Source organism: Dermochelys coriacea, chromosome 4, assembly GCF_009764565.3.
Source record: "Dermochelys coriacea isolate rDerCor1 chromosome 4, rDerCor1.pri.v4, whole genome shotgun sequence".
Taxonomy (NCBI): Eukaryota; Metazoa; Chordata; order Testudines; family Dermochelyidae; genus Dermochelys; species Dermochelys coriacea.
In genome coordinates, this window is record NC_050071.1 from 146,294,621 (window position 1) to 146,322,170 (window position 27,550).

Below are 27,550 nucleotides of genomic sequence, written 5' to 3' on the forward strand. Positions count from 1 at the left end.
CTGCCCACTGTCAGAAGACAGGGTCCTGGGCTAGATGGACCATTGGTCTGACCTAGTCTGACCGTTCTTATGTTCTTAAAAACCAGCTGAACCAACTTGGGTCACATTTTCTAAAATATTTCCTCTTGAGGATGTCTGATTCTCTTCTACACTAAGGCTCCTTTACACTGTTATAAGGCATATTTGGGGCTGCCAAGGTGGTGTAAATGCACATCCACGTCAAGGCACCTCTATGGTGCCAGAATGTAAAGGAGTCTGGTGTAACTGAGGGCATGGCTACACTTGAACCTTCAAAGCGCTGCCGCGGGAGCGCTTCCACAGCAGTGCTTTGAAGTGCAAGTGTGGTCATGTGCCAGCGCTGGGAGAGAGGTCTCCCAGTGCTCCTGGTACTCCACCTCCACAAGGGGATTAGCTTAGAGCGCTGGGAGCACAGCTCCCAGCATTGGGGCACTGTTTACAGAACTGTAAAGCGCCAGTGTAACTTGCTGCGCTCAGAGGGGTGTTTTTTCACACTCCTGAGCGAGAACGTTGCAGTGCTGTAAAGCGCCATTGTAGCCATAGCCTGAGAATCAGACCTGAGACACTTCAGTCCCAATGGTGATTTCTGATAAGCACTTGAACATGGGGCATTCTAAATCAATTGCCCTTTTCAGCCTCAACTATGGTATTAGCTGAAGCCAACAAGAGAATGCTGGACTCTGTCACTTTGCTGAGTGGTGACTGTGCCCCAGGCTGGTGATTCCACTGCACAGGCCTGTGTGATCTGTGGGCCAGTGAGAGTCAGTAGGCCACAGCTGAAAGGGAAAGAAGATGAAATACTTAGACTTGTCCTGGGGGCAGTGAAGTGACGGAAGTCTCCTGAGGGCAGGAGGAGATGGAGCTGCTCTCTGTCTGTGCCATGATTATGAAGCCAGGTTTTAAAGAAAGTTTCCAAGCTGACAACATCATTCTCTATGGTCTGAAGGTCAATGTCCATCCCCAGGACCACACTGTCTGCGAAAGGAGAGAATTATAGAAATTTAGGACTGGAAGGGATCATCCCCCTGTGCTGAGGCAGGACCAAGTATACCTACACTGCCCCTGACAAATGTTTGTCGAAATTATACTAGGACAGTCTCCAAGACTCCGAGGCCTCAGAACCCAGAACCATATGAACCATCTATCTGTGGCCACTCTGAGCAGGTGCGTTGGTGTCTCAGTGGCTCATGTACTTTCCTTACTCCCGGTTTGTTTGTACCTAAATGGCACCTTCCATCAAAGGTTCTCAATGCACTTCAGAGCTAGCTGTTTGTTTGGTCTCCTGGGGAGGGGACATTCTTCCCATTAGACAGAGAGGCTTGCTGAGGAACAGGGGCTACAGGGTGTAACTGAGGACTGAATGTGGCCCACTTATTTTAGTTTACTGGTTCTCTGTACACCAAGTGATGTAGCTCACCATCAGCTTTAAGCCAGGATATCTTAGCAAGTCTTGGCCATTTTAGCATCCCCACTGGGGAGCTTCAGGAGATAGCATTCTTGCACTCCTAGAGCAGGGCTCCACTCACCCCTCTTTTTCCCCACTAATGAGCAGTGGTTCCTGCTCTGCACCTCTTCACACTCAACCCACTTCTCTTCACTTGCCACAGTGGCTTCAGTACCAGCTTCTCTTTCTTGCAGGGAAGGCCAACAGCTGCAGCAAGAGGAGTCCATGCCTGAACACAAGGAGTGCTCCCCTAGGCCTCACTGCTTATACACATGCATGCCTCCACACTGCTGGTTACAAGGAGTACCACATCAGCCTGGGATATTTTACATGGCAAGAAACCAGTGTTCAGAGAAAAGGTAAAAACACATGCAGATTGTTAGTTCATGGGCTAGAAGTGGCAGTTTTAAAGTAGACTGTATCCATTTAAAGAAAATGTAGGTGAAACAGAAGTAGTACCTAACACGGTCAAAACTCTGTCCTAAGGAGAGTAGGTATCATTGCCCCGTTTTACAGATGGGGAAACTGAGGCTGAAAGTTACAAAGGATCTTATAGAGTGAATGACAGAGCTGAAATTAGAACTTAGGTCTTCCTGACTAATGCTGGGTGTAGTTCTCCTATACTGCCCATCAATGGTAGTTTCGAGCAAGGCAGTATTTGTCCTATAACTGCTTAGTTGAAATCACTGTTAGCCCATTAGCATGCAGTCTCAATCCTGCCCATTTTATAAGAAGGGATAATCTGATACTTGGATTCAGTAGAAAAATGTGCAGAATTCTGCACTCCAAGAGAGAGTTCTTCAACTGTGCCCCAAACGAAATGGTCAGACTAAATACTGCACACATTCCACTCATCCACATGGAAAATCTACAGGAACTGCAGCAGCATGTATGGCACAGTCTGAGATATACGTGCTTCCAGCAGGGAGCACTTTCCAGAGAGCTACTTGACTCAACTCCAGCAAAGTCAGACACCAAGGATTTCTCTGGTGGCACAACACAAGGCTGCTGTCGCTGCCCTGGCTCACCATGGCAGCATGGATAAAAATCAATGATTTAAAAAAAAAAAATTGGATTTTTTTAAAATTTAAATTGGATTTTTTTGATAAAATGCTTTTTGAGGAAAAAAACTAAGGATAGTTTTAATTAAGTAAGATACATGAAAGCTCAAAGATATCTCATCATGGAATCGGGATTATAAATGCTAATTCTATAGCAGGGGTCTCAAACTCAAATGACCATGAGGGCCACATGAGGACTAGTGCATTGGCCCGAGGGCTGCATCACTGACTCCCCCCCTTGCTGCCCCCGCTCTACCCCTTCCATGAGGCCTCGCCTCTTCCCACCCCTTTCCTGCCCCCATTCCAACCCCTTTCCCAAATCCCCACCCCCGCCCCACCTCTTCTCTGCCTCTTCCCCTGAGCGCACGGCTCCCTGCTCCTCCCCCTCCCTCCTAGAAAGCTCTAAGAACCGCCAACAGCTGTTTGGCAGCTTGGTGGCGGGAAGCACCTGGAGTTAGGCAAGGCGGAGCGGGGAGGCACGGGAGTTTGGCGGGCCACAGAAAATAATGCGGGAGGGGGTGGGGAGGTGCGGGGAGCTTGGCGGGCCGCAGAAAATAACCCCGTGGGCCGCGTGTTTGAGACCCCCGTTCTACAGTATGAGAGAATATATTCATGTAAAGTTTAAGAAAAGTTTTGTAAATGAGTTCCAATAGTTCATGGATTAGAGACCCAATCTTATGGGGTTCCAGGGGCTTGTGTATAGATTATTTAGGTTAATCTTTCTATCTACACAATGGGACTCAGTGCTCAGTCTAGAAGATACGATCAGAGATGCTTAGTTTTGCAGGTCTCAAACTGTGGATTTGTGTCTCCCGAGATAACATGCTTGTTAACAGGAAAAATGTTTTAAGTAAATAAATAAATATTCTATAGAGGTGAGAAATAATAGACCTCAACCCTATTGTCCCTCTGCAAATTTGTATACACAGAGTCAATCTCTTACCTCTCTCTAAAAGTGCAAAGTTTCAAAAAGTTCAATGAATAGAAGATTGTTGGGCGCGGAATAGATCTGGACAAGAAGTCTGGAGATAAATGTGAAAAGTGAGGGACAGGCAGTAGAAACAAAAGTGACACTGTTTGAGCAGCATATTCCAGAAGTCTTGAGGTCTTTCTGAGTGTAGCCTTCATTGATTTGAGATCTATCATACCATTCTCTCATTAGAAGAGAAAACCTATAATGGCAGTAGGCCGTTAAAGAGACCCAATTTGGGAATCATAGAATATCAGGGTTGGAAGGGACCGCAGGAGGTCATCTAGTCCAATCCACTGCTCAAAGCAGGGCCAATCCCCAACTAAATCATCCCAGCCAGGACTTTGTCAAGCCTGACCTTAAAAACTTCTAAGGAAGGAGATTCCACCACCTCCCTAGGTAATGCATTCTAGTGTTTCACCACTCTCCTAGTGAAAAAGTTTTTCCTAATATCCAACCTAAACCTCCTCCACTGCAACTTGAGACCATTACTCCTTGTTCTGTCATCTGCTACCACTGATAACAGTCTAGATCCATCCTCTTTGGAACCCCCTTTCAGGTAGTTGAAAGCAGCTATCAAATCCCCCCTCATTCTTCTCTTCTGCAGACTAAACAATCCCAGTTCCCTCAGCCTCTCCTCATAAGTCATGTGTTCCAGGCCCCTAATGATTTTTGTTGCCCTCCGCTGGACGTTTTCCAATTTTTCCACATCCTTCTTGTAGTGTGGGACCCAAAACTGGACACAGTACTCCAGATGAGGCCTCACCAATGTCGAATAGAGGGGAACGATCACATCCCTCGATCTGCTGGCAATGCCCCTACTTATACATCCCAAAATGCCATTGGCCTTCTTGACAACAAGAGCACACTGTTGACTCATATCCAACTTCTCGTCCACTATAACCCCTAGGTCCTTTTCTGCAGAACTGCTGCCTAGCCATTCGGTCCCTAATCTCAAAAAGAAAAGGAGTACTTGTGGCACCTTAGAGACTAACAAATTTATTTGAGCATAAGGTTTCGTGAGCTACAGCTGTAGCTCACGAAAGCTTATGCTCAAATAAATTTGTTAGTCTCTAAGGTGCCACAAGTACTCCTTTTCTTTTTGCGAATACAGACTAACATGGCTGCTACTCTGAAACCGGTCCCTAATCTGTAGCAGTGCATGGGATTCTTCAGTCCTAAGTGCAGGACTCTGCACTTGTCCTTGTTGAACCTCATCAGATTTCTTTTGGCCCAATCCTCTAATTTGTCTAGGACCCTCTGTATCCTATCTCTACCCTCCAGCATATCTACCTCTCCTCCCAGTTTTGTGTCATCTGCAAACTTGCTGAGGGTGCAATCCACACCATCCTCCAGATCATTTATGAAGATATTGAACAAAACCGGCCTGAGGACTGACCCTTGGTTGAAGTTCCTCTACCTGTGGGTAAGACAGGCATGTGTGCAAAATGCAAACAGTACAACAAAGAAATGCAAGGCCTGGTTGAAACAATATTGTCTGAATGAAACAACATCATTGTCAAAGTTCCTTCCCCTCTCTGAACTCTAGGGTACAGATGTGGGGACCTGCATGAAAACCTCCTAAGCTTACTTTTACCAGCTTAGGTAAAAACTTCCCCAAGGTACAAACTATTTTACCTTTTGTCCTTGGACTTTCGCTGCCACCACCAAACGTCTAACAGGGTTTTTTATTAGGAAAGAGCCGTTTGGAAACGTCTTTCCCACAAAATCCTCACCAAAACCTCGCACCCCCCTTCCTGGGGAGGGTTTGGTAAAACACCTCACCAATTTGCATAGGTGACCACAGACCCAAACCCTTGGATCTTAAGAACAATGAAAAAGCATTCAGTTTCTTAAAAGAAGAATTTTAATAGAAGAAAAAGTAAAAAAAAAATCACTTCTGTAAAATCAGGATGGTAAATACCTTACAGGGTAATTAGATTCAAAACATAGAGAATCCCTCTAGGTAAAACCTTAAGTTACAAAAAGACACAAAAACAGGACTATCCATTCCATTCAGCACATCTTATTTTCTCAGCCATTTAAAGAAATCATAATCTAACGCATATCTAGCTAGATTACTTACTAAATTCTAAGACTCCATTCCTGTTCTGTCCCTGGCAAAAGCATCACCCAGACAGACCCAGACCCTTTGTTCCCCCCCCCAGCTTTGAAAGTATCTTGTCTCCTCATTGGTCATTCTGGTCAGGTGCCAGCGAGGTAATCCTAGCTTCTTAACCCTTTACAGGTGAAAGGGCTTTTCCTCTGGCCAGGAGGGATTTTAAAGGCATTTACCCTTCCCTTTATATTTATGACAATCATGAAAAGTGTTCCTTCTCAGGAGGAAGCTGTGTTGAAGATGATGAAAGGAACATGTATGAACATGCAGGATCTTCAGGTTGGTAAACTTTTTTATTTCATACTTCTTTCTTAAGGACTGCCTATCTTCCTTCTGGACTATTCTTGAATTCTCATGTTTGAGCAAAAAATATGGTTGTTACTCTATGGTACTATCTTTTTAGATGCAGTTGTGATAAAAAAATAAATAGCTGAAATAGGCAGACCTTCCTTTTACAGTTTCACCTTTAAAGTAGCACTGAGTGTCAGTGAATGCTTCTGTGGCCAGCAGGACCATTAGATAATCTCGTCTGACCTCCTGCAGAGCATAGGCCAGAAAATTCCACCAGTGGTTCCTGCATTAAGCGATTAACCTCGGTTCAGATACAGCAGCTCTTTTAGAAAAGCAACTCATCTTGATTTAAAGACTTGAGGTGATGGTGAATCCACCATGTCCCTAGGTAAGTTGTTCCAATGTTTAATTATTCCCACTTAAAAAAGTATGCCTTATTTCTAGTCTGAATTTATCACTTCAACTTCCAGCCACTGGATTTTGTTCACCTGTCCTAGATTAAAAAGCCCTCTTCTATCAGAAATCTCTGCCCCATGTAGGTACTTGTAAACCACAACCAGCCTCTTTGTTAAAATAAAGAGATTGAGCTGCTTTAGTCTCTTACTATAAGGCATGTTTTCTAGAGATGGACCCATTCTTGTAGGTCTTTTTGGAGCCTTTAGCAATTAGTAAACATCCTTTTAGAGCTATCAGCCCTAGACGCAATAGCCAGTAATGGTCTCTCTAAAGCTGGATATGGAGGTAATACCATGGCCCTATTTCGGCTCACTAGTTCCCTGCTCGTATGTTGCTTAGCAACCATTGCTAGTAAATGATTTAAACTTGGGCTCTCAAAGCAGTTTATGGGAGTTGGATGCTTAGCTCCCATAGAATGGGAATTTGGGTGCCCAAATCTCCAAGACTCTTGAAAACCCCAATCTTAAAAATTAAAACATTATTTTTTTTATATCTTATAGCGCCCATAAGTCTGCAGGTGCTGCATGGGGGCAGGTCTCTGCTCTGAAGAGCTCATAATTAAGGGGTGGAATTGAAGGATAAGTGAGCAGTGTCATAAGCATGCCCAACAGTCCAGCTCCTCCTTTAGGAAGCTTGGATATCAGGTGTCCCTAGCCTGTTTGCCAGAAGCTGGGAATGGGCGACAGGGGATGAATCACTTGATGATTCCCTGTTCTGTTCATTCCCCCTCGGGCACCTGGTATTGGCCATTGCCTCAGAAGACAGAATACTGGGCTAGATGGACCTTTGATCTGACTCAGTAGGGCCATTCTTACGTTCTTATGTTGACGGGTAGAGAGCTGATGACGCTCTTCTCACAGCCCTGCCTGAGATGCTGGGAAATACATTGTCCCCTCTGCAAAGAGACTCCAGGCACCTGGCCCCAGTGAGTGCTTCATTTTGCCTCAGAAGGATACTGAGCATGTAATCCTGGTGAACACACATGAGCTGTGCCTTGAGGAGTAAAGCACTGTTGACTGTGTGAGTTTCTTTCTGAGGAGTACCCTGCACACGGTGCTGCAGGAATAACAGCTCCTCCCCAAGAAGCATGGCACTGGTGAATACTGCAGGTTTTCTCCAAGGAATGCTGAGCACACAGGTTAATGGCAAGCACATGGATTCCTCCCTGATGGAAATTAGTGCCAGTGTGTGTGTGAGCTCCATCCTGAGGCATGCCCAGGAAGAAAGGGCCACAGAAGGATCTGGACACCTCTCTGAAGAATACCCTGCATGCACAGCATTGATGGGTGAGTCAGCTTCTTGCCCACAATGCTGCCAATCATATTATCTCCTCTCTGAATAATTCAGAGCTGGTGAATGCACCATCTTATGCTGGAGGAATGATTAATGTTTGGAGCATTGGCTAACATGTCATTCTCCTGACAGAAAAGGAATAATGGTCTCAAGTTGCAGTGGGGGAAGTTTAGGCTGGCCGTAGGGAAAATCTTTTTCGCTAGGAGGGTGGTGAAGCTCTGGAATGGGTTACCTAGGGAGGTGGTGGAATCTCCTTCCTTAGAGGTTTTTAAGGCCCAGCTTGACAAAGCCCTGGCTGGAATGATTTAGTTGGGGATTGATCCTGCTTTGAGCAGGGGGTTGGACTAGATGACCTCCTGAGGTCTCTTCCAACCCTGATATTCTATGTCTGTAATATAGACTGGAGACAACCTTAGCTCTTCAGCAAACAAAGCACTGGGGAATGCACGAGCTTCTCTCTGATAAATGGCATGCACACATCCGCACTCTTTAGCCTCTACATTTGCTGTTTCTATGAAAAATGCACAGGTGGATGAAGCACCTTTCTGGGACATAACTATTTACTCCACTCCCATTAGCAGATGGTTTTGGTAATGCTCAGTAAAGGTTCCACAAGAATTACATTAAGGTCCTAGGACAGGGAAAACCCCTGAATGGAGGGGATAGGCATGAACCAGTCCTTTTAGAGTATGTCTACATTACAGCTGAGAGGTGAGATTCCCAGTGCAGGTAGACAGACTTCTGCTAGTCTCACTCAAGCCAGCACCCTGAAACTAGCAGCATGGACATTAAAGCATGGGCAGAGTCTTGGGCTACCTGCCCAAGTCAAAGCCTGGCCAACCTTCTGGATCCAGGCTCAGGTGGCTAGCCTGAGCTGATGCCTGTGCTGCACTGTCCACACTGCTGTTTTTTGCACACTAGTGTGAATTTGTCTACCCATGCTGGGAATGACAATTCCCTGCTGCAGTGTAGATACATCCTTAGAAATTCTGAAACAGTGGAATGAGAGAACACTGTATGAGTTTGAATTGGACGCTAATATGGCAACTTAATGGACCCTGAGAAAACCAATGGGGAGGCCTTGAAAGTTGAGCTGGAGGATGCAATCCAGAATTCTGAAAACAGAAGCTTGTAATGGGCTGAAACCTTGGTTTGAAGCTCAGATGGAAAAATCAGAGGTTATGTAGTGAATGAAGCTGTTGTCCTTGTTTCATTTGTTGCAGAAGCTAGAATGTGCATCAAGAATGAGGCAGGGGATGGTATGAGACATGGTAGTCTCAGGGTTAAGGCAACTGAATGCCATCCTGGAAAACTGGATTCTATCCCTGCCTCTGCCCCAGAATTCCTGTTTGATGCTGGACAAGTCACTTAAGCCAGAACTCTCAGATGGCCACTAAGTGTGTTTTCTCATTTTCTGGCTCCCCAGTGTGAGATACAAGGGGCTAGGTTTTTAGAAGGGCTGAACACTCACAACTGCAACTGAATTCAATTTGAGCTGTGTTTTGAAAATATGAAGTGCAATTAAATGCAAAATACAATGAACAATCAGGCCTTGGGTCTCAATTTGGCACCCAAAATTAGTGGACTCCTTTGATAATTTTGACTTTAAATCTGTGGCTCTGTTCCCCAGCTGTAAAACAGGGATAATACCACCACCTAAGACTGATATGGCGACCCACCCGATCCCAGCCAGCTGGGAAAAGGGGGAGGAGAAGAAGACAATGACCTAATCTCACAGGGGTGTTGTGAAGATAAATTATTTAATATTTATGAAGCACATGGGCCTGGATGCACAAACAGAGTTAGATGTTGATACAGACCATCATGGTGCTTAGTTTTTAGGCACCTAGAAAAATACTGTGATTTACAAAGCTTGAGTTAGGTGCTGAGGCTCCTGTACAACACATGGGGAGAGAGAGGCACCTTAGAGTGCAATTCACAGAAGCCAGTAGGCTAGGCAGGGAGCCGCCTAAGCTACGGGTGGGAGATGGTGACCAGAGAGTGGCGTGCTAAGTGCTATTCCTCTCATGGAGATAGATGCCTGTCTATGCTAGGAATTCTCAGGTGGGAGCCCTCTCCTGGAGTTAGGTGCCTATGGCACCTGAGGTGGAGAAGGGATTTGAAGAGGGATCTGTCACATCTCAGGGGAGTGCTCAAACCATGGGGCTATGGGATATTCTGATGTGGGGACTCCCTCAATCTCTCCTGTTGAAGCTGTTGCACTGATTTAATCCTGAGGTCAAGTGTACCAAATGGGACCAGCACAATGAGACAAGGCAGCCAACCCAGCTCTACCCAGCCTGATAGACATAGGCGCAGACACCGTAGATGCTCCGGGGCTGGAGCACCCACAAAAAAATAGTGGGTGCTCAGCACCACTGACGGCCCTGTTGATCAGCAACTCCCCATTCCCCCCCAGCACCTCCTGCCCACCGCAGATCAGCAGTTCAGCGACAAGCAAGAGGTTCTGGGGGAGAGGGCGGAGCAAGGGCTTGAAGAGGTGGGCTGGGGCAGAGTGGGGGTGGGAAGAGGTGTCCACTGGGCATGCTTTATTGAAACTAACCTGAAAGTGAGGCTTCACTGGAGAGGAAGAGTCCTCAAACATTTAAAGGGACAGGATGTCACACCAAGGTCTCTGTATTCCAAACCTTGTTCAACACTATTTAATGTTGGACAGTGACAGGGTCATATTAACACCTTTGACTCACCTTAGAGACTAAGGTGCCACAAGTACTCCTTTTCTTTTTGCGGATACAGACTAACACGGCTGCTACTCTGAAACTTTTATCAAGAACTTTAATCCACTCCTCTGTCCAGCAGTTCCGGTTTCTGCTATCAAGAGTCACCTGCTAACATTGCTCCCTTTCTGACTGAACTCTGTATTCTTCAGCCACCCAGAAGCTTCCCCTTTGCAAAGGTAGTAGACACTTTCAGTGAACACATCAGTTTTGGAATTGTATGGATCAAGCCCTTCCAAACTTCATTTATTTCAACTCACAGTTTATGGTTCTTCCAACTCCTGACTATATTAAATATTTCAGTGTAATGATACCTGAATTGTGGGACCTTTATCCTCTTCCTTATTCTTCATTCCCAGCTCTACTGGTAATGGTTAGGGCAGGAGCTGGAGTGCCTTTTATCTGATCAGGGTGTATTACCATCACAAAGATGAGCATTCTCACTAAGGCCTCCTTTTTCAAACAGTGGAGAACCCTGAATAGCTATCCCATTGAAAGGGAATATCACTTTAGGACAGACAACTTTTGAGGGAATGGTAGAACAGTGAGCTTGGTTTTTTAAGTGCTTGGTTGTATAATTTAGCAGCTCTGGGATGAACAGTACGTGATTTGGTCAACACTGGCATAGTGAGGTGGGGTTGACTGAGTGCAGTCAGGGGCACAGATTGTTGCCTGTAGCAAAATGTGTTCAGCATGTGTTATACTGCAGCCCAGGTTTGTGAGAGCAGGCAGAGTACAAGCCTTTGCTATTGACAAACGCTGCTCACATAATCAGTAATTTCCTCAGGCGAATTTAACTGAAACATCAACTGCTAATCGGAGATATGAAGGACTTTGTCAGAGCAAATACCTAAATATTAGAGTGCAATTAATTTGGCCTTCTGTTTCATAAGCTCCTGTCACCAAATTGAGCGTTGGTGCAGGATTTCTCTTGCTGAATATAACTCTTTGAATTGCTTGTTTAGAGGATTGCCTGTACCCATTCACTATGAAAGCAACAAGCTACAAACAGGAATGAATGGATTTCTGGTTCTGCAATTTCTTATTGTTGTTGCTTTAATTTCCATTACTGAGAATGCCCCTAGAGATTAGGGGGAAGCATGCTTTAGTAGTACTGCCAGCCAGCCAAAATAACATTTAGCCCCTGGGGCTCTAGTCACTCCTTGGGTTCCACCCAGTAAGTTGTGTTATGTGCCCCTGTTGGCAGAAAATCTGGGACTAGTGCAAGTCACACACAACCCCCTTTGCTGAGAGACCAGGAGCCAGTTAGTGTCACCCAGAAAATGAGCGGGCAGCTGGAGAGGCAGTATGGATGAGGGCACCCAAAAAATGCACTGATTCAGCACATCCTCTGATCAAGCTTTGAAGATGAGTCTCCAAGAGAACCCAAGCAATGAATTAAAGCTGCTCACCCTCTGTGGAGCTCCCTGGGGTGTGCACTGGTACAAAACTTATCTGTCCTTCCTTGAATGCCTCTGCAACGTCCCATCTGTGAGATTTGTTACATGATACTGACGAGCAGCCACTCACACATTAAAAGGACATTTGGTGATTGTATTGCTCTCCAAGTGCATAACCACATTGTGCTCCCTCTCTGCACTTACCATCACTGCTGACCTCTTCTTCAGCATGTATGCGCCACTCCACATCCTCTGATTCCAGCAAGCCTCCTTGTGAGATCTCTATGATCTGCAGTTTCCGCAGACTCACCAGGTCTATCTCTCTTAACCCTGTTTCCAGTTGTTTCACCATGTCCTTGCCTGGCTGACTAGTCAAAACTGTAATCTAAAACAGAAGGCACAGATCTAATGAAGTAGCTACCTTCAACTGCCAGAGATATCATGCCCAGGTGCTGTTTTAGCAGAATACAGTAACTAGGGAAGCCCCTCTAGGGGGCTTCTAGAAAACACACACACACACACACACACACTAGGGAAGCCCCTCTAGGAGGCTTCTAGAAAACACACACACACACACACACACACACACACACACAACCCTGCTCACCTGCAAGAGCAGATGCAGAGGCATTTGGTAAGATTTGGTTTAATGTAAACCAACCTGAACTGGATTTGGGAATTGTAATTTTATTATTATCGCCACCATGCGTGCAGGGAGCCCAAAGAGGCCCATGTGACACCATGGCAAGATGTGGTGCAGGGATCACTATAATTAAGTGCTGATGTTACCTTGTTTTGCAAAATGGCACTGTTTCCAATTCTTGCGATTTGAGTGGGAGTCAGTGGGAGTTGACGTATTTCCTAATCAACTCCTGAAGTCAGATGATTACATGAACATCTCTGCTTTCACTTAAAAAAAAATCCAGTACTCATGGTTGTGGAGAAAAGCTTGAAAATGTTATGTGAGTGTACCCTGAAAGGTCAAAAATACAGAAGATACAGAAAGAGCTCAACAATTATTACTTTTAAAGGATTTTTAAGGCAATCTCGGTTTTCATGGAGCCTGACTCATGATTTTGGAACGGCTGGAATTGTCAGTACTGAAATGGTTTCTATATTAAGTTACTGTCCCTTTGTGATGGGGTATGCAAACCCCAAACTGGGGCCAGACAAGGTTGAAGGACAGTACTGGGCTCAGGAAGCCCTGCCAAGCATGCTTCAGCTGGAGACAGGGTTAAAAAGGGAGCATCCTAGCTCAGAGGGGAGGCTGGGAAGAGGAGAGACCTACCCTGAAGGCTCCTGACAAAGCGTCTGGAGAAGCCTCCTTGAGGGAACAGGACTCTATGCTGAACTGGGTTGGGGCTGATGGTTTGGTTTCTTTTGTCTCATCTGGGACCAGAGGCTGAGGGAGGGAAGGAAATAGTGGTAGGAAGTGATCCAAAGGGCCCCTTCAGAGCCCAAATGCTGCTGATCCTTGTAGGGCCCTGGGTTGGAGCCTGGTGGAGTGGGTGAGCCTGGGCTTCCCTACCCTCCCTCCCACCACTGGGTGGGCACTAATCACTAGGCTGCCTAGCCCACCAAGGACCCTCTTACGCCCTTTAAGTGGAATCATAGAATCATAGAATCATAGAATATCAGGGTTGGAAGGGACCCCAGAAGGTCATCTAGTCCAACCCCCTGCTCAAAGCAGGACCAAGTCCCAGTTAAATCATCCCAGCTAGGGCTTTGTCAAGCCTGACCTTAAAAACCTCTAAGGAAGGAGATTCTACCACCTCCCTAGGTAACGCATTCCAGTGTTTCACCACCCTCTTAGTGAAAAAGTTTTTCCTAATATCCAATCTAAACCTCCCCCATTGCAACTTGAGACCATTACTCCTCGTTCTGTCATCTGCTACCATTGAGAACAGTCTAGAGCCATCCTCTTTGAAACCCCCTTTCAGGTAGTTGAAAGCAGCTATCAAATCCCCCCTCATTCTTCTCTTCTGCAGACTAAACAATCCCAGCTCCCTCAGCCTCTCCTCATAAGTCATGTGCTCTAGACCCCTAATCATTTTTGTTGCCCTTCGTTGTACTCTTTCCAATTTATCCACATCCTTCCTGTAGTGTGGGGCCCAAAACTGGACACAGTACTCCAGATGAGGCCTCACCAGTGTCGAATAGAGGGGAACGATCACGTCCCTCGATCTGCTCGCTATGCCCCTACTTATACAACCCAAAATGCCATTGGCCTTCTTGGCAACAAGGGCACACTGCTGACTCATATCCAGCTTCTCGTCCACTGTCACCCCTAGGTCCTTTTCCGCAGAACTGCTGCCGAGCCATTCGGTCCCTAGTCTGTAGCGGTGCATTGGATTCTTCCATCCTAAGTGCAGGACCCTGCATTTATCCTTATTGAACCTCATTAGATTTCTTTTGGCCCAATCCTCCAATTTGTCTAGGTCCTTCTGTATCCTATCCCTCCCCTCCAGCGTATCTACCACTCCTCCCAGTTTAGTATCATCCGCAAATTTGCTGAGAGTGCAATCCACACCATCCTCCAGATCATTTATGAAGATATTGAACAAAACGGGCCCCAGGACCGACCCCTGGGGCACTCCACTTGACACCGGCTGCCAACTAGACATGGAGCCATTGATCACTACCCGTTGAGCCCGACAATCTAGCCAGCTTTCTACCCACCTTATAGTGCATTCATCCAGCCCATACTTCCTTAACTTGCTGACAAGAATGCTGTGGGAGACCGTGTCAAAAGCTTTGCTAAAGTCAAGAAACAATACATCCACTGCTTTCCCTTCATCCACAGAACCAGTAATCTCATCATAAAAGGCGATTAGATTAGTCAGGCATGACCTTCCCTTGGTGAATCCATGCTGACTGTTCCTGATCACTTTCCTCTCCTCTAAGTGCTTCAGGATTGATTCTTTGAGGACCTGCTCCATGATTTTTCCAGGGACTGAGGTGAGGCTGACCGGCCTGTAGTTCCCAGGATCCTCCTTCTTCCCTTTTTAAAGATGGGCACTACATTAGCCTTTTTCCAGTCATCCGGGACTTCCCCCGTTCGCCACGAGTTTTCAAAGATAATGGCCAAGGGCTCTGCAATCACAGCCGCCAATTCCTTCAGCACTCTCGGATGCAATTCGTCTGGCCCCATGGACTTGTGCACGTCCAGCTTTTCTAAATAGTCCCTAACCACCTCTATCTCTACAGAGGGCTGGCCATCTCTTCCCCATTTTGTGTTGCCCAGCACAGCAGTCTGGGAGCTGACCTTGTTAGTGAAAACAGAGGCAAAAAAAGCATTGAGTACATTAGCTTTTTCCACATCCTCTGTCACTAGCTTGCCTCCCTCATTCAGTAAGGGGCCCACACTTTCCTTGGCTTTCTTCTTGTTGCCAACATACCTGAAGAAACCCTTCTTGTTACTCTTGACATCTCTTGCTAGCTGCAGCTCCAGGTGCGATTTGGCCCTCCTGATATCTTTCCTACATGCCCGAGCAATATTTTTATACTCTTCCCTGGTCATCTGTCCAAGCTTCCACTTCTTGTAAGCTTCTTTTTTATGTTTAAGATCCGCTAGGATTTCACCATTAAGCCAAGCTGGTCGCCTGCCATATTTACTATTCTTTCGACTCATCGGGATGGTTTGTCCCTGTAACCTCAACAGGGATTCCTTGAAATACAGCCAGCTCTCCTGGACTCCCTTCCCTTTCATGTTAGTCCCCCAGGGGATCCTGGCCATCTGTTCCCGGAGGGAGTCAAAGTCTGCTTTCCTGAAGTCCAGGGTCCGTATCCTGCTGCTTACCTTTCTTCCCTGCGTCAGGATCCTGAACTCAACCAACTCATGGTCACTGCCTCCCAGATTCCCATCCACTTTTGCTTCCCCCACTAATTCTACCCGGTTTGTGAGCAGCAGGTCAAGAAAAGCGCTCCCCCTAGTTGGCTCCCCTAGCACTTGCACCAGGAAATTGTCCCCTACGCTTTCCAAAAACTTCCTGGATTGTCTATGCACCGCTGTATTGCTCTCCCAGCAGATATCAGGAAAATTAAAGTCACCCATGAGAATCAGGGCATGCGATCTAGTAGCTTCCGTGAGTTGCCGGAAGAAAGCCTCATCCACCTCATCCCCCTGGTCCGGTGGTCTATAGCAGACTCCCACCATGACATCACTCTTGTTGCACACACTTCTAAACTTAATCCAGAGACACTCAGGTTTTTCCACAGTTTCGTACCGGAGCTCTGAGCAGTCATACTGCTCCCTTACATACAGTGCTACTCCCCCACCTTTTCTGCCCTGCCTGTCCTTCCTGAACAGTTTATAACCATCCATGACTGTACTCCAGTCATGTGAGTTATCCCACCAAGTCTCTGTTATTCCAATCACGTCATAATTCCTTGACATCACCAGGACCTCCAGTTCTCCCTGCTTGTTTCCAAGGCTTTGTGCATTTGTATATAAGCACTTGAGATAACCTGTTGATCGCCCCTCATTCCCAGTATGAGGCAGGAGCCCTCCCCTCACAGACCTTCCTGCCTGTGCTTCCTCCCGGTATCCCGCTTTCCCACTTACCTCAGGGCTTTGGTCTCCTTCCCCCGGTGAACCTAGTTTAAAGCCCTCCTCACTAGGTTAGCCAGCCTGCTGGCAAAGATGTTCTTCCCTCTCTTCGTAAGATGGAGCCCGTCTCTGCCCAGCACTCCTCCTTCATGGAACACCATCCCATGGTCAAAGAATCCAAAGCCTTCTCTCCGACACCACCTGCGTAGCCATTCGTTGACCTCCACGATTCGACGGTCCCTACCCAGGCCTTTTCCTTCCACGGGGAGGATGGACGAGAACACCACTTGCGCCTCCAACTCCTTTATCCTTCTTCCCAGAGCCACATAGTCCGCAGTGATCCGCTCAAGGTCATTCTTGGCAGTATCATTGGTGCCCACGTGGAGAAGCAGGAAGGGGTAGCGATCCGAGGGCTTGATGAGTCTCGGCAGTCTCTCCGTCACATCACGGAGCTGCTTCCTAGGAGTGGGAAGGAGTTCAGAGACATTCCATGGCATTTAGGGGCAGCACATCAACTGGCAGCAAGGAGCAGTTGCCAGAAGCTCTTGGGAAAGAGCTGAGTTGATTTACCCCCCTGCCCTTTGTTCCAGCTGCTGCTGCCACTTCCCAGAGGAGACAGATGGGTAAAGGCCAGTGCTGTGCTTCCAGAACATGAGCAAAGGGCTCCTCAAATGCCTTCTGGCAGGGGGCTGTGCAGGGAGCAGCTCCCCTTTGGTGGGTAGAGCATGTCCAGTTGGTGACTTGGTCCTGTGATGGGATGTCCACCCCACACTCACTCTGAAGGGCTTAATGGCAGCCAGGTGGGCCAATTAATCTATTAGGCTGAAAGGAAAGCCCTAACTAGGGGAAGCTCACCTGTGTGAGAACAGGCAGGGCTTCTATACAGCCACAGAGCTGATAGCAGAAAAGGGGCTGCAGGGAAGGAGTCTGCTATCACTTCCTGGGAGAAGGGAGGTGTGTTTGGGGGCTATAGAGAGAAGTAGCCTGTGGTTTCGCCCTGGGAAGAGGGAGTAGAGAGGCTGGAAAAACCCTACATAAGGGGTAGAGCCAGGGTAGGAAGCAGCCCAGCAGCTAGGTTGGAGACTGAACAGATCTTGGCTGCATGTTGTAGGGTCCCTGGGCTGGAACCCAGGAACAAACCATCCCGATGTGCAGAAAGAATAGTAAATATGGCAGGCAACCAGCTTGGCTTAACAGAGAAATCTTTGGTGAGCTTAAACCCAAAAAGGAAGCTTACAAGAAGTGGAAACTTGGACAGATGACTAGAGAGGAGTATAAAGATATTGCTTGAGCATGCAGGGGTGTAATCAGGAAGGCAAAAGCACAACTGGAGTTGCATCTAGCAAGGCATGTGAAGGGTAACGAGAAGGGTTTCTACAGGTATGTTGGCAACAAGAAAAAGGTCAGGGAAAGTGTGAGACCCTTACTGAATGGGGGAGGCACTAGTGACAGTGGGCAGCACAGTATGGGGAGGAGGTAAACCACCCTCAGTAGTGAAAGAACAGATTAAGGCTATTTAGAAAAGCTGGACATGCACAAGTATTGGGTCTGGATCTAATGCATTTGAGGTTGCTGAGGAAGTTGGCTGATGTGACTGAAGAGCCATTGGCCATTACCTTTGAAAACTCATGGCGATCGGAGGCGGTCCTGGATGATTGGAAAAAGGCAAATATAGTGCCCATTTTTTAAAAAGGGAAGAAAGAGAATCCAGGGAACTACAGACTGGTCAGCCTCACCTCAATCCCTGGAAAAATCATGGAGCAGGTCCTAAAGAAATCCATTTTGAAGCACTTGGAGAGGAAGGTGATCAGGAACAGTCAACATGGATTCACCCAGGGCAAGTCGTGCCTGACCAACCTGATTGCCTTCTATGATGAGATAACTGGCTCTGTGGATACGGAGAAAGCAGTGGATGTGATATATCTTGACTTTAGAAAAGCTTTTGATACAGTCTCCCACAGTATTCTTGCCAGCACGTTAAAAAAGTATGGATTGGATGAATGGACTTTATGTAGAGAGAAAGCTGGCTAGATTGTCGGGCTTAGCGGGTAGTGTTCAATAGCTCGATGTCTAGTTGGCAGCTGGTATCAAACAGAGTGCCCCAGGGGTTGGTCCTGGGGCCGGTTTTGTTCAACATCTTCATTAATGATCTGGATGATGGGATGGATTGCACCCTCAGCAAGTTTGCAGATGACACTAAGCTGGGGGAAGAGGTAGATATGCTGGAGGATAGGGATAGGGTCCAGAGTGACCTAGACAAATTGGAGGATTGGCCAAAAGAAATCTGATGAGGGTCAACAAGGACAAGTGCAGAGTCCTGCACTTAGGAAGAAAGAATCCCATGCACGGCTACAGGCTGGGGACTGACTGGCTAAAAGGCAGTTCTGCAGAAAAGGACCTGGGGATTACAGTGAATGAGAAGCTGGATATGAGTCAACAGTGTGCCCTTGTTGCCAAGAAGGCTAACAGCATATTGAGCTGCATTAGTAGGAGCATTGCCAGCAGATTGAGGGAAGTGATTATTCCCTTCTATTCGGCACTGGTGAGGCCACATCTGCAGTATTGCATCCAGTTTTGGGCCCTACACTACAGAAGGGATGTGGACAAATTGGAGAGAGTCCAGCGGAGGGCAACACAAATTATTAGGGGGCTGGAGCACATGACTTACGAGTAGAGGCTGAGGGAACTGGGCTTATTTAGTCTGCAGAAGAGAAGAGTGAGGGGGGATTCAATAGCAGCCTTCAACTACCTTAAGGGGATTCCAAAGAGGATAGAGCTAAGCTGTTCTCAGTGGTGGCAGATGACAAACAAGGAGCAATGGTCTCAAATTGCAGTGGGGGAGGTCTAGGTTGGATATTAGGAAAAAACTATTTCATTAGGAGGGTGGTGAAGCACTGGAGGTGGTGGACTCTCCAGCCTTAGAGGTTTTTAAAGCCTGGCTTGACAAAGCCATGGCTGGGATGATTTAGTTGAGGTTGGTCCTGCTTTGAGCAAGGGTTTGAACTAGATGACCTCCTGAGGTCTCTTCCAACCTTAATCTTCTATGATTCTATGAACCCGCAATAGAGGGTGGGCCTGGGTTCCCACACCAGCCACTGAAGGAGTGGTATTTGAGGCAGTGAATGAGAAGACTGCTGAAGGAAAGACTTTGATATAACCTGGAAGGGGGGAACACTGAGTGACCTGGCCAGAAGGCTGAGTCATGAAGAGGATGCTGCGAGTTTTGGGATGAGAGAGGAGATGCAGACCTGAGAGAGAAAGTATAGTGGCATGCACCCATGGGAAGAGGTGTTGGCCTTGAGAGCCAGGAGGGCCTTATAGCAGGAGGAGGCACTAGCCACGTGATGAGTGGTGCACCCCATCACAAGTCCCTTTTGGTTCTCAAGTGGGCAGGCCTCCCCTGGCAAATGGTGATTCTCTCCCTTCCCCTCCCCTCCCAAAGGATTATGGATATATCTGGATGGACTTTTATGAGGATGCAAAGTCCATCTCTCTGGCCCCAGTCCTATCTCACTATTTGAGATCCATGCTCCAACCCATGGAGCCACTAGAGCTCTTCCTGTAGAAAATTTTGTTGCCATTGGCAAAACTACCTGTTTTTCACTAGCCTTGTTCTTGAAAACAGATTAATTGTTTTTGCTCTAATATTTAAAAAAAACAAAACAAACCAACCCGAGGCAGAGCTGAAACTTAATCTATTTCAGCCCAAACAGTTAGTTTGCCAAACTGAGAGAAAATTAAAAGTTAGGTTATAACGGAAGGTATATATGCAACTATAATTCACACACTTCCTGAGCGGCGGCCAGAACATCCCTCGGCCTGCGCTGCTTCCAGCAGCTCCCATTGGCCTGGAGCAGCGAACCACAGCCACTGGGAGCCGTGATCGGCCGAACCTGCGGATACGGCAGGTAAACAAACCAGCCCGGCCCACCAGGGGCTTTCCCCGCACAAGTGGCGAAACAAGTTTGGGAACCATTGCAGTAGAGACTCCTGCATTTAGCTTTAGAGGTCTGAGGTTCAATCCCACTTGCTGACAACCGGGGTTTGTTGGCATTACACAACCTTCAGATAGGTATCACTTCTATTGACGTCTAAAAATACAAGCTTAACTTTTCATGTGAATAGTGATTTTTTTAGGTGTTAACTTGAGATACCTTAAAAATAGAGGGCTCTTTAATCTAGAAGAAAAAGGCAGTACAAGATCAAATCCCTAGAAGCTGAAGCTAGGAAAATTCAGAGTAGAAATAAAGTTAAATTGAACAGTGAGGGGAATTAACTATTAGAACAATTTGTGTTGGGGTCTGGTGCATTCCTCATCACATGAGGTGTTTAAACCAACTGGATATCTTTCTAAATGTGGGTTTGAAGCAGGAATCACTTGATGAAATCAAGTCCATGGTCTGTTATGCAGGAAGTCAGACAAGAGATCCCTTCTGGTTTTATAATCTCTGAATTTATGAAAAAGAACCTGATTTTCAGAAGTACTGAGCACCTGCCCTCTGAAAATTAGGCCTTTTTAGGATGTCTCAAGTTGGGCATTCAAAAACTGAGTCAGTCAATAATTACATTTGAAAATGTAGGCCACTGTCTTTTTAGTCTTATACACATGGATAGCTTTTTGTACTATGGTGTATACCAGAAATCCTCTGTGAAAATTGCACAGTAATGTGTGCTTGCACAACACACTGTGGACTAATTTTAACAAACCAGAGGAACAGGGTAAATCTAGTGGAATATATGCCACCTACACCTGTAGATAATTTAATATTGTAGTTAACTGTCCCATTCCCTCAGCTGCAGCAATGGAAGATTGTGTTGTGCATGTATTTGCAGTTAAATTAATTAGAGAAGGTAATTGTGTCATTCCCTGAATTACACCTACTCTATATTGCCCTCCAACACTGAAATAAATACCCCAGATCAGAATCACAATGATCAGAAATTAAAACCCATCACTTATTCCCACCCCAAATCCCCCTACCCTCTCATCACCAAATGGGGGTGAGTGGGAAAGTAGGAGGGGAAAGAATGTAAAATTATGTAAGAATGAAAAACAACCTACACATCTGCATCCAAGGATAGAAAAAAATATATCTTTTATGGCATTATTAGAGAAATAATATTTTCAATGCCATTATATAAATCAATGGGATAGCCTCTCCTTGGATCACATGTTCAGTTCTGGTGACTGCATCTCAAAAAGCATATAACAGAAATAGAAGGGATTCAGAGATGGGACTTGCATTTAGATGCTTCAACAATCTTCCATATATATATATATATATATATATATATATATATATATATATATAATAGAGGGAGAGAGGACTGGGGCTGTTTACTTTAGAGAGGCAATGAATAAGAGGGGACACAATAGATGCAAAATGGTAGAGGATCTGTGTTTGGGTGCATGGGACAAGGAGTCCTACGGAAGTCTTAAGCTGCTGCTGAGAGAATGAAATGCTGACTATAAAGTTTTTCTGTTTTCCAAATACTGATCCTATTTGCTTTTTGTACTGAAAATTGATTTAAAGATTGTGCTAAAATAATGATTTTTTTGTAGGCTTTTCCTATTATTTGCTACTGTGCCAACTAATCCCACAATAAAATGCTTTTCCATTTGAATTGATGTCTTAATGAATTGTGGACATACTTTAAGACACAACTAGGATCTTTGCACAAATGTCCCATTGATGCGAGTGGAAATTCCATTCAGGGAATATAGGCAGAACATGACCCTAGAATGTAAGTGTAGGCTGGCAATGAAGTCGTATAAAAAAGTATCTTGTTTGCAGCTACACATAATGTGTTTCACTATGATTTCATAAGAAATAAAATCAACTTTAAATAATATCCAGACTTGGATGCCTGGAGATTAACAGTGTACAAAATGGGAAGTTAAAATAATCAGCTAATGCTCGTCATCAAGTTGACTTCCCTCTCACAGCTAGGGCCATATTCCATGAGCAACTTGAATCTGTATGTGGCATGAGATCTTGGGCATCCTGCAGAGCAAGCTATGGGATTCCTCTTTTTTTGGAATTGTTTTATGCTACTTACTTCCTCCCATGATGCTTAGATACCACAGTGACTGACACCTGAAATAGACAGACAGACTGCTCTTGATGGTTATTACTATCTCCCTAGCACTAAACTTGCCTCAACAGAACTGTTCACTGAGCCTCCTGCTAGCATATGTCTGGTGTACTGTTTAAACTGCTGGAGCCCATCCTGCACAGCCTGCATCACTCTGTCTCCCTTTTGTTGGAAAGAGCCTTCTCTTGGTAAGGAGCGAAGTTCTGAAATGCAGGTCTGAAGCCGAGGAAAGCTCCCTTTTACTTGCTGCAAAACAGTATTCAATGAAATTAAAGAGAAGACATTTAAAATGCAATAACGATTATTTTTCACACAACGCAGTTTGGTTGTAGAACACATTGCCCCAGGGTTACAGGGTTTAAAAAGGACTGGACCGTGATACGGATCACAAGACTATCCAAAGTTATTGTAAAGATTTTTAAAAGTGGTGTAGCCTGGGGATAGGTAGAGTTTTGGGAGAACTATAAACCCTCTTGCTTCAGGACATGAGTCAATTAGGGGCTGGGAGGAAGTTTTTTTTGTTTTGTTTTTTCCCCTGTGGGCAGGTTATCCTATGGCTAACTGACTGCTGTGGAATTTCCTGAGCCTTCCTTGGAGGCAGCTGGTAAAAGCTACTGTTGTAAACAGGATAGTGGACTAGATAGACCACTTGTCTAAATCAGTCTGTCAATCCATATAGCTCCAGAGGCACAAATCACTCCCGCAGCTGCATCCCACTACAACTGCTTGTGTTTTGTCTCACGTACGGGTGTGTAGCAGGGCAGTTACCTGCTCTGGTGGAAAAAGCTAGGCTGATTAGGGAAGCAGTCATATGTGGGACCATGCCCAATCAGGCCACAGCTGGCCCTATAAAAGGGCTGTGAGCCAGGACCTGAGTCAGTCTCTCTCCAGCTTTGGAGGGATGTGGATGACTGGGAGAAAAGGGGGTACCTGATGCAGAGCTGGGCTGGGGAAAGACAAGAGGAGCTGGGGAGCAGCGGCACAGGAGCTAGGAAACAGAGCTGTAAACAGGGGAGTTTGAGTGGGAGTTTGTAAGGGGAGTTTGTATTGTGGTGCTTGTTTGAGGTTTGCTTTTGCTGGGGGGGGGGTCTTTTTGGTGTGACTTGTGTTTCCCAGATTAACAGCACTTAGGTGGGAAGGCGATGACAGATACGGAGGCAGCTGTGGGAGTGACTCCTGTAGTGGAAGACACATTGAGGATGACTGGATGTGGAAGCTGTGGTATGTACATGATCCTGGAGGGGGGACCTGGTAAGAGTTTTTTTGCATGAAATGCTGTCTGATAGAGCTGATGGAGGAAAAGATCTGAGGTTTGGAGATGCAGGTGAAAAGTCTGGTTGAGTTTAGGAAGGGGTTTGAGCAGATGATGGAGCAAAGACATGAGGTATCTGAAGGGAAAAGCTCAGACTCACAGATGGAAGCAGGGCTGGGGAATTTTGAGGGGAGACTGAGTGAGGAAAGTGGTCAGTGGAAGCATGTGACTAAAAGGACCAGGCAGAGGAAAAGACAGGCTAGTGAAGGAGAAATGGAGCTTAGGAACAGGTTTGCGGAGTTGGAAAATGAAGAAGGGGCTCAGCAGGTACTTGTTGAAGGTGGAAGGGTAAGGAAGAAGAAAAGAGAGGCTAATCCTATAGGAAAAGCGGAAGAGTCAAGGGAGACTACACCAAATATGAGCCCCAGAAGGATACAGGATGGGTTGAAGAGGATTATAAAGGAAAATAGGAATGGAAAGAACTTGCAGCCAGAGGGAACAGGGGAGAGACTGGAGAATAGCACTGTCACCAGGAAAAGGCAGGCCTATGTGATAGGGGACTCTTTATTGAGAAGAAGAGACAGGCCTGTAACGAGAGCTGATCCAGAGAATAGAAGGGTGTGCTGTCTTCCGGGTGCTAAGATACAGGATGTAGACCTGAGGTTGAAAAGGATCCTAAAGGGAGCGGGAAAGAATCCCCTAATTATCCTTCATGTGGGAACAAATGATACGGCTAGATTCTCGCTGGAAAGTATTAAGGGAGACTATGCTAGGCTGGGGAAGACGTGTAAGGAAATTGAGGCTCAGGTGATCTTTAGTGGGATCCTTCCTGTTCCTAGAGAAGTCACACCTTTGTTGCCCAAGATTGACTGTCAACAGATGGCTTAGGCAGTGGTGCTATAAGGAGGGCTTTGGGATGTATGGCCACTGGGAGGCATTCACGGACAGAGGACCGTTCTCTCGGGATGGACTTCATCTGAATAGGGAAGGAAATAGACTTCTATGATCAAGGCTGGCACAACTGATAAAGAGAGCTTTAAACTAGGAATTTGGGGGAGATGGTTGGGAGATGTCCAGGTAATCTGCACGCCAGATTTTAGCATTGAGATGGAAGAAGAGGAAGTAAGAAAGGATACAGCTGTGGGTAGGAGAATGTATATAAGGAGCGAGGGCCATGTGGATACTAGTCTAATAGGTTATACTGGCTGTAGAATGACTGTGCCTAATAGGGTACAAAATGTGAGCAAGGCCAAACAGCAAAAATTAAGATGTTTATACACCAATGCGAGGAGCCTAGGTAACAAAATGGAGAAACTAGAGCTACTGGTGCAGGAAGTGAAACCAGATATTATAGGGATAACAGAAACATGGTGGAATAGTAGTCATGACTGGACTACAGGTATTGAAGGGTATGTGCTGTTTAGGAAAGACAGAAACAAAGGTAAAGGTGGTGGAGTAGCATTGTATATAAATGATGAGATAGAATGTAAAGAAATAAGAAGCAATGCAATGGATAAAGACGGAGTCCGTCTGGGCAAAAATTACATTGGGGAAGATAACTAGTAAAGCCTCTCCTATGATAGTGCTTGGGGTGTGCTATAGACCTCCGGGATCTAATTTGGATATGGATAGAGCCCTTTTTAATGTTTTTAATCAAGTAAATACTAATGGAAACTGCGTGATCATGGGAGACTTTAACTTCCCAGATATAAACTGGAGGACCAGTGCTAATAATAATAATAGGGCTCAGATTTTCCTAGATGCGATAGCTGATGGATTCCTTCATCAAGTAGTTGCTGAACCGACTAGAGGGGATGCCATTTTAGATTTAATTTTGGTGAGTAGCGAGGACCTCATAGAAGAAATGGTTGTAGGGGACAATCTTGGCTCAAGTGATCATGAGCTAATTCAGTTCAAACTGAATGGAAAGATTAACAAAAAAAAATTTGCAACTAGAGTTTTTAATTTCAAAAGGGCTGACTTTCAAAAATTAAGGAAATTAGTTAGGGAAGTGGATTGGACTGAAGAACTTATGTATCTAAAGGTAGAGGAGGCCTGGGATTGCTTTAAATCAAAGCTGCAGAAGCTATCGGAAGCCTGTATCCCAAGAAAGGGGAAAAAATTCATAGGAAGGAGTTGTAGACCAAGCTGGATGAGCAAGCATCTTAGATTAAGAAGAAGCAGAAAGCATACAGGGAGTGGAAGATGGGAGGGATCAGCAAGGAAAGATACCTAATTGAGGTCAGAACATGTAGGGATAAAGTGAGACAGGCTAAAAGTCGAGTCAAATTGGACCTTGCAAAGAGAATTAAAACCAATTCTTGACTTTAGCAAAGCTTTTGACACGGTCTCCCACAGCATTCTTGTCAGCAAGTTAAGGAAGTATGGGCTGGATGAATGCACTATAAGGTGGGTAGAAAGCTGGCTAGATTGTCGGGCTCAACGGGTAGTGATCAATGGCTCCATGTCTAGTTGGCAGCCGGTGTCAAGTGGAGTGCCCCAGGGGTCGGTCCTGGGGCCCGTTTTGTTCAATATCTTCATAAATGATCTGGAGGATGGTGTGGATTGCACTCTCAGCAAATTTGCGGATGATACTAAACTGGGAGGAGTGGTAGATACGCTGGAGGGGAGGGATAGGATACAGAAGGACCTAGACAAATTGGACGATTGGGCCAAAAGAAATCTAATGAGGTTCAATAAGGATAAGTGCAGGGTCCTGCACTTAGGATGGAAGAATCCAATGCACCGCTACAGACTAGGGACCGAATGGCTCGGCAGCAGTTCTGCGGAAAAGGACCTAGGGGTGACAGTTGACGAGAAGCTGGATATGAGTCAGCAGTGTGCCCTTGTTGCCAAGAAGGCCAATGGCATTTTGGGATGTATAAGTAGGGGCATAGCGAGCAGATCGAGGGACGTGATCGTTCCCCTCTATTCGACACTGGTGAGGCCTCATCCGGAGTACTGTGTCCAGTTTTGGGCCCCACACTACAAGAAGGATGTGGATAAATTGGAAAGAGTACAGCGAAGGGCAACAAAAATGATTAGGGGTCTAGAGCACATGACTTACGAGGAGAGGCTGAGGGAGCTGGGATTGTTTAGTCTGCAGAAGAGAAGAATGAGGGGGGATTTGATAGCTGCTTTCAACTACCTGAAAGGGGGTTTCAAAGAGGATGGCTCTAGACTGTTCTCAATGGTAGCAGATGACAGAACGAGGAGTAATGGTCTCAAGTTGCAATGGGGGAGGTTTAGATTGGATATTAGGAAAAACTTTTTCACTAAGAGGGTGGTGAAACACTGGAATGCGTTACCTAGGGAGGTGGTAGAATCTCCTTCCTTAGAGGTTTTTAAGGTCAGGCTTGACAAAGCCCTGGTTAGGATGATTTAACTGGGACTTGGTCCTGCTTTGAGCAGGGGGTTGGACTAGATGACCTTCTGGGGTCCCTTCCAACCCTGATATTCTATGATTCAATAGTAAAAGGTTCTATAGCCGTATAAATAAGAAGAAAACTAAGAAAGAAGTGGGGCCGCTAAACATTGAGGATGGAGTGGAGGTTAAAGATAATCTAGGCATGGTCCAATATCTAAACAAATACTTTGCCTCAGTCTTTAATAAGGCTAAAGAGGATCTTGGGGATAATGGTAGCATGACAAATGGGAATGAGGATATGGAGGTAGATATTTCCATATCTGAGGTAGAAGCGAAACTGAAACAGCTTAATGGGACTAAATCGGGGGGCCCAGATAATCTTCATCCAAGAATATTAAAGGAATTGGCACCTGAAATTGCAAGCCCATTAGCAAGAATTTTTAATGAATCTGTAAACTCAGGAGTAGTACCGAATGATTGGAGAATTGCTAATATA

The 27,550-nt window shown here is 45.8% G+C and overlaps 1 protein-coding gene across 1 annotated transcript in view; it reads right to left on the bottom strand.

Moving 5' to 3' along the window:
- Positions 1 to 27,550, bottom strand: part of LOC119854771 (meiosis 1 associated protein) — a 70,726-nt gene that overhangs the window by 20,188 nt on the left and 22,988 nt on the right. The window contains 3 exon segments of the mRNA XM_043512946.1: positions 820 to 993; positions 11,995 to 12,207; positions 22,510 to 22,681. Coding sequence (XP_043368881.1) covers positions 820 to 993; positions 11,995 to 12,207; positions 22,510 to 22,681 — 559 coding nt within the window.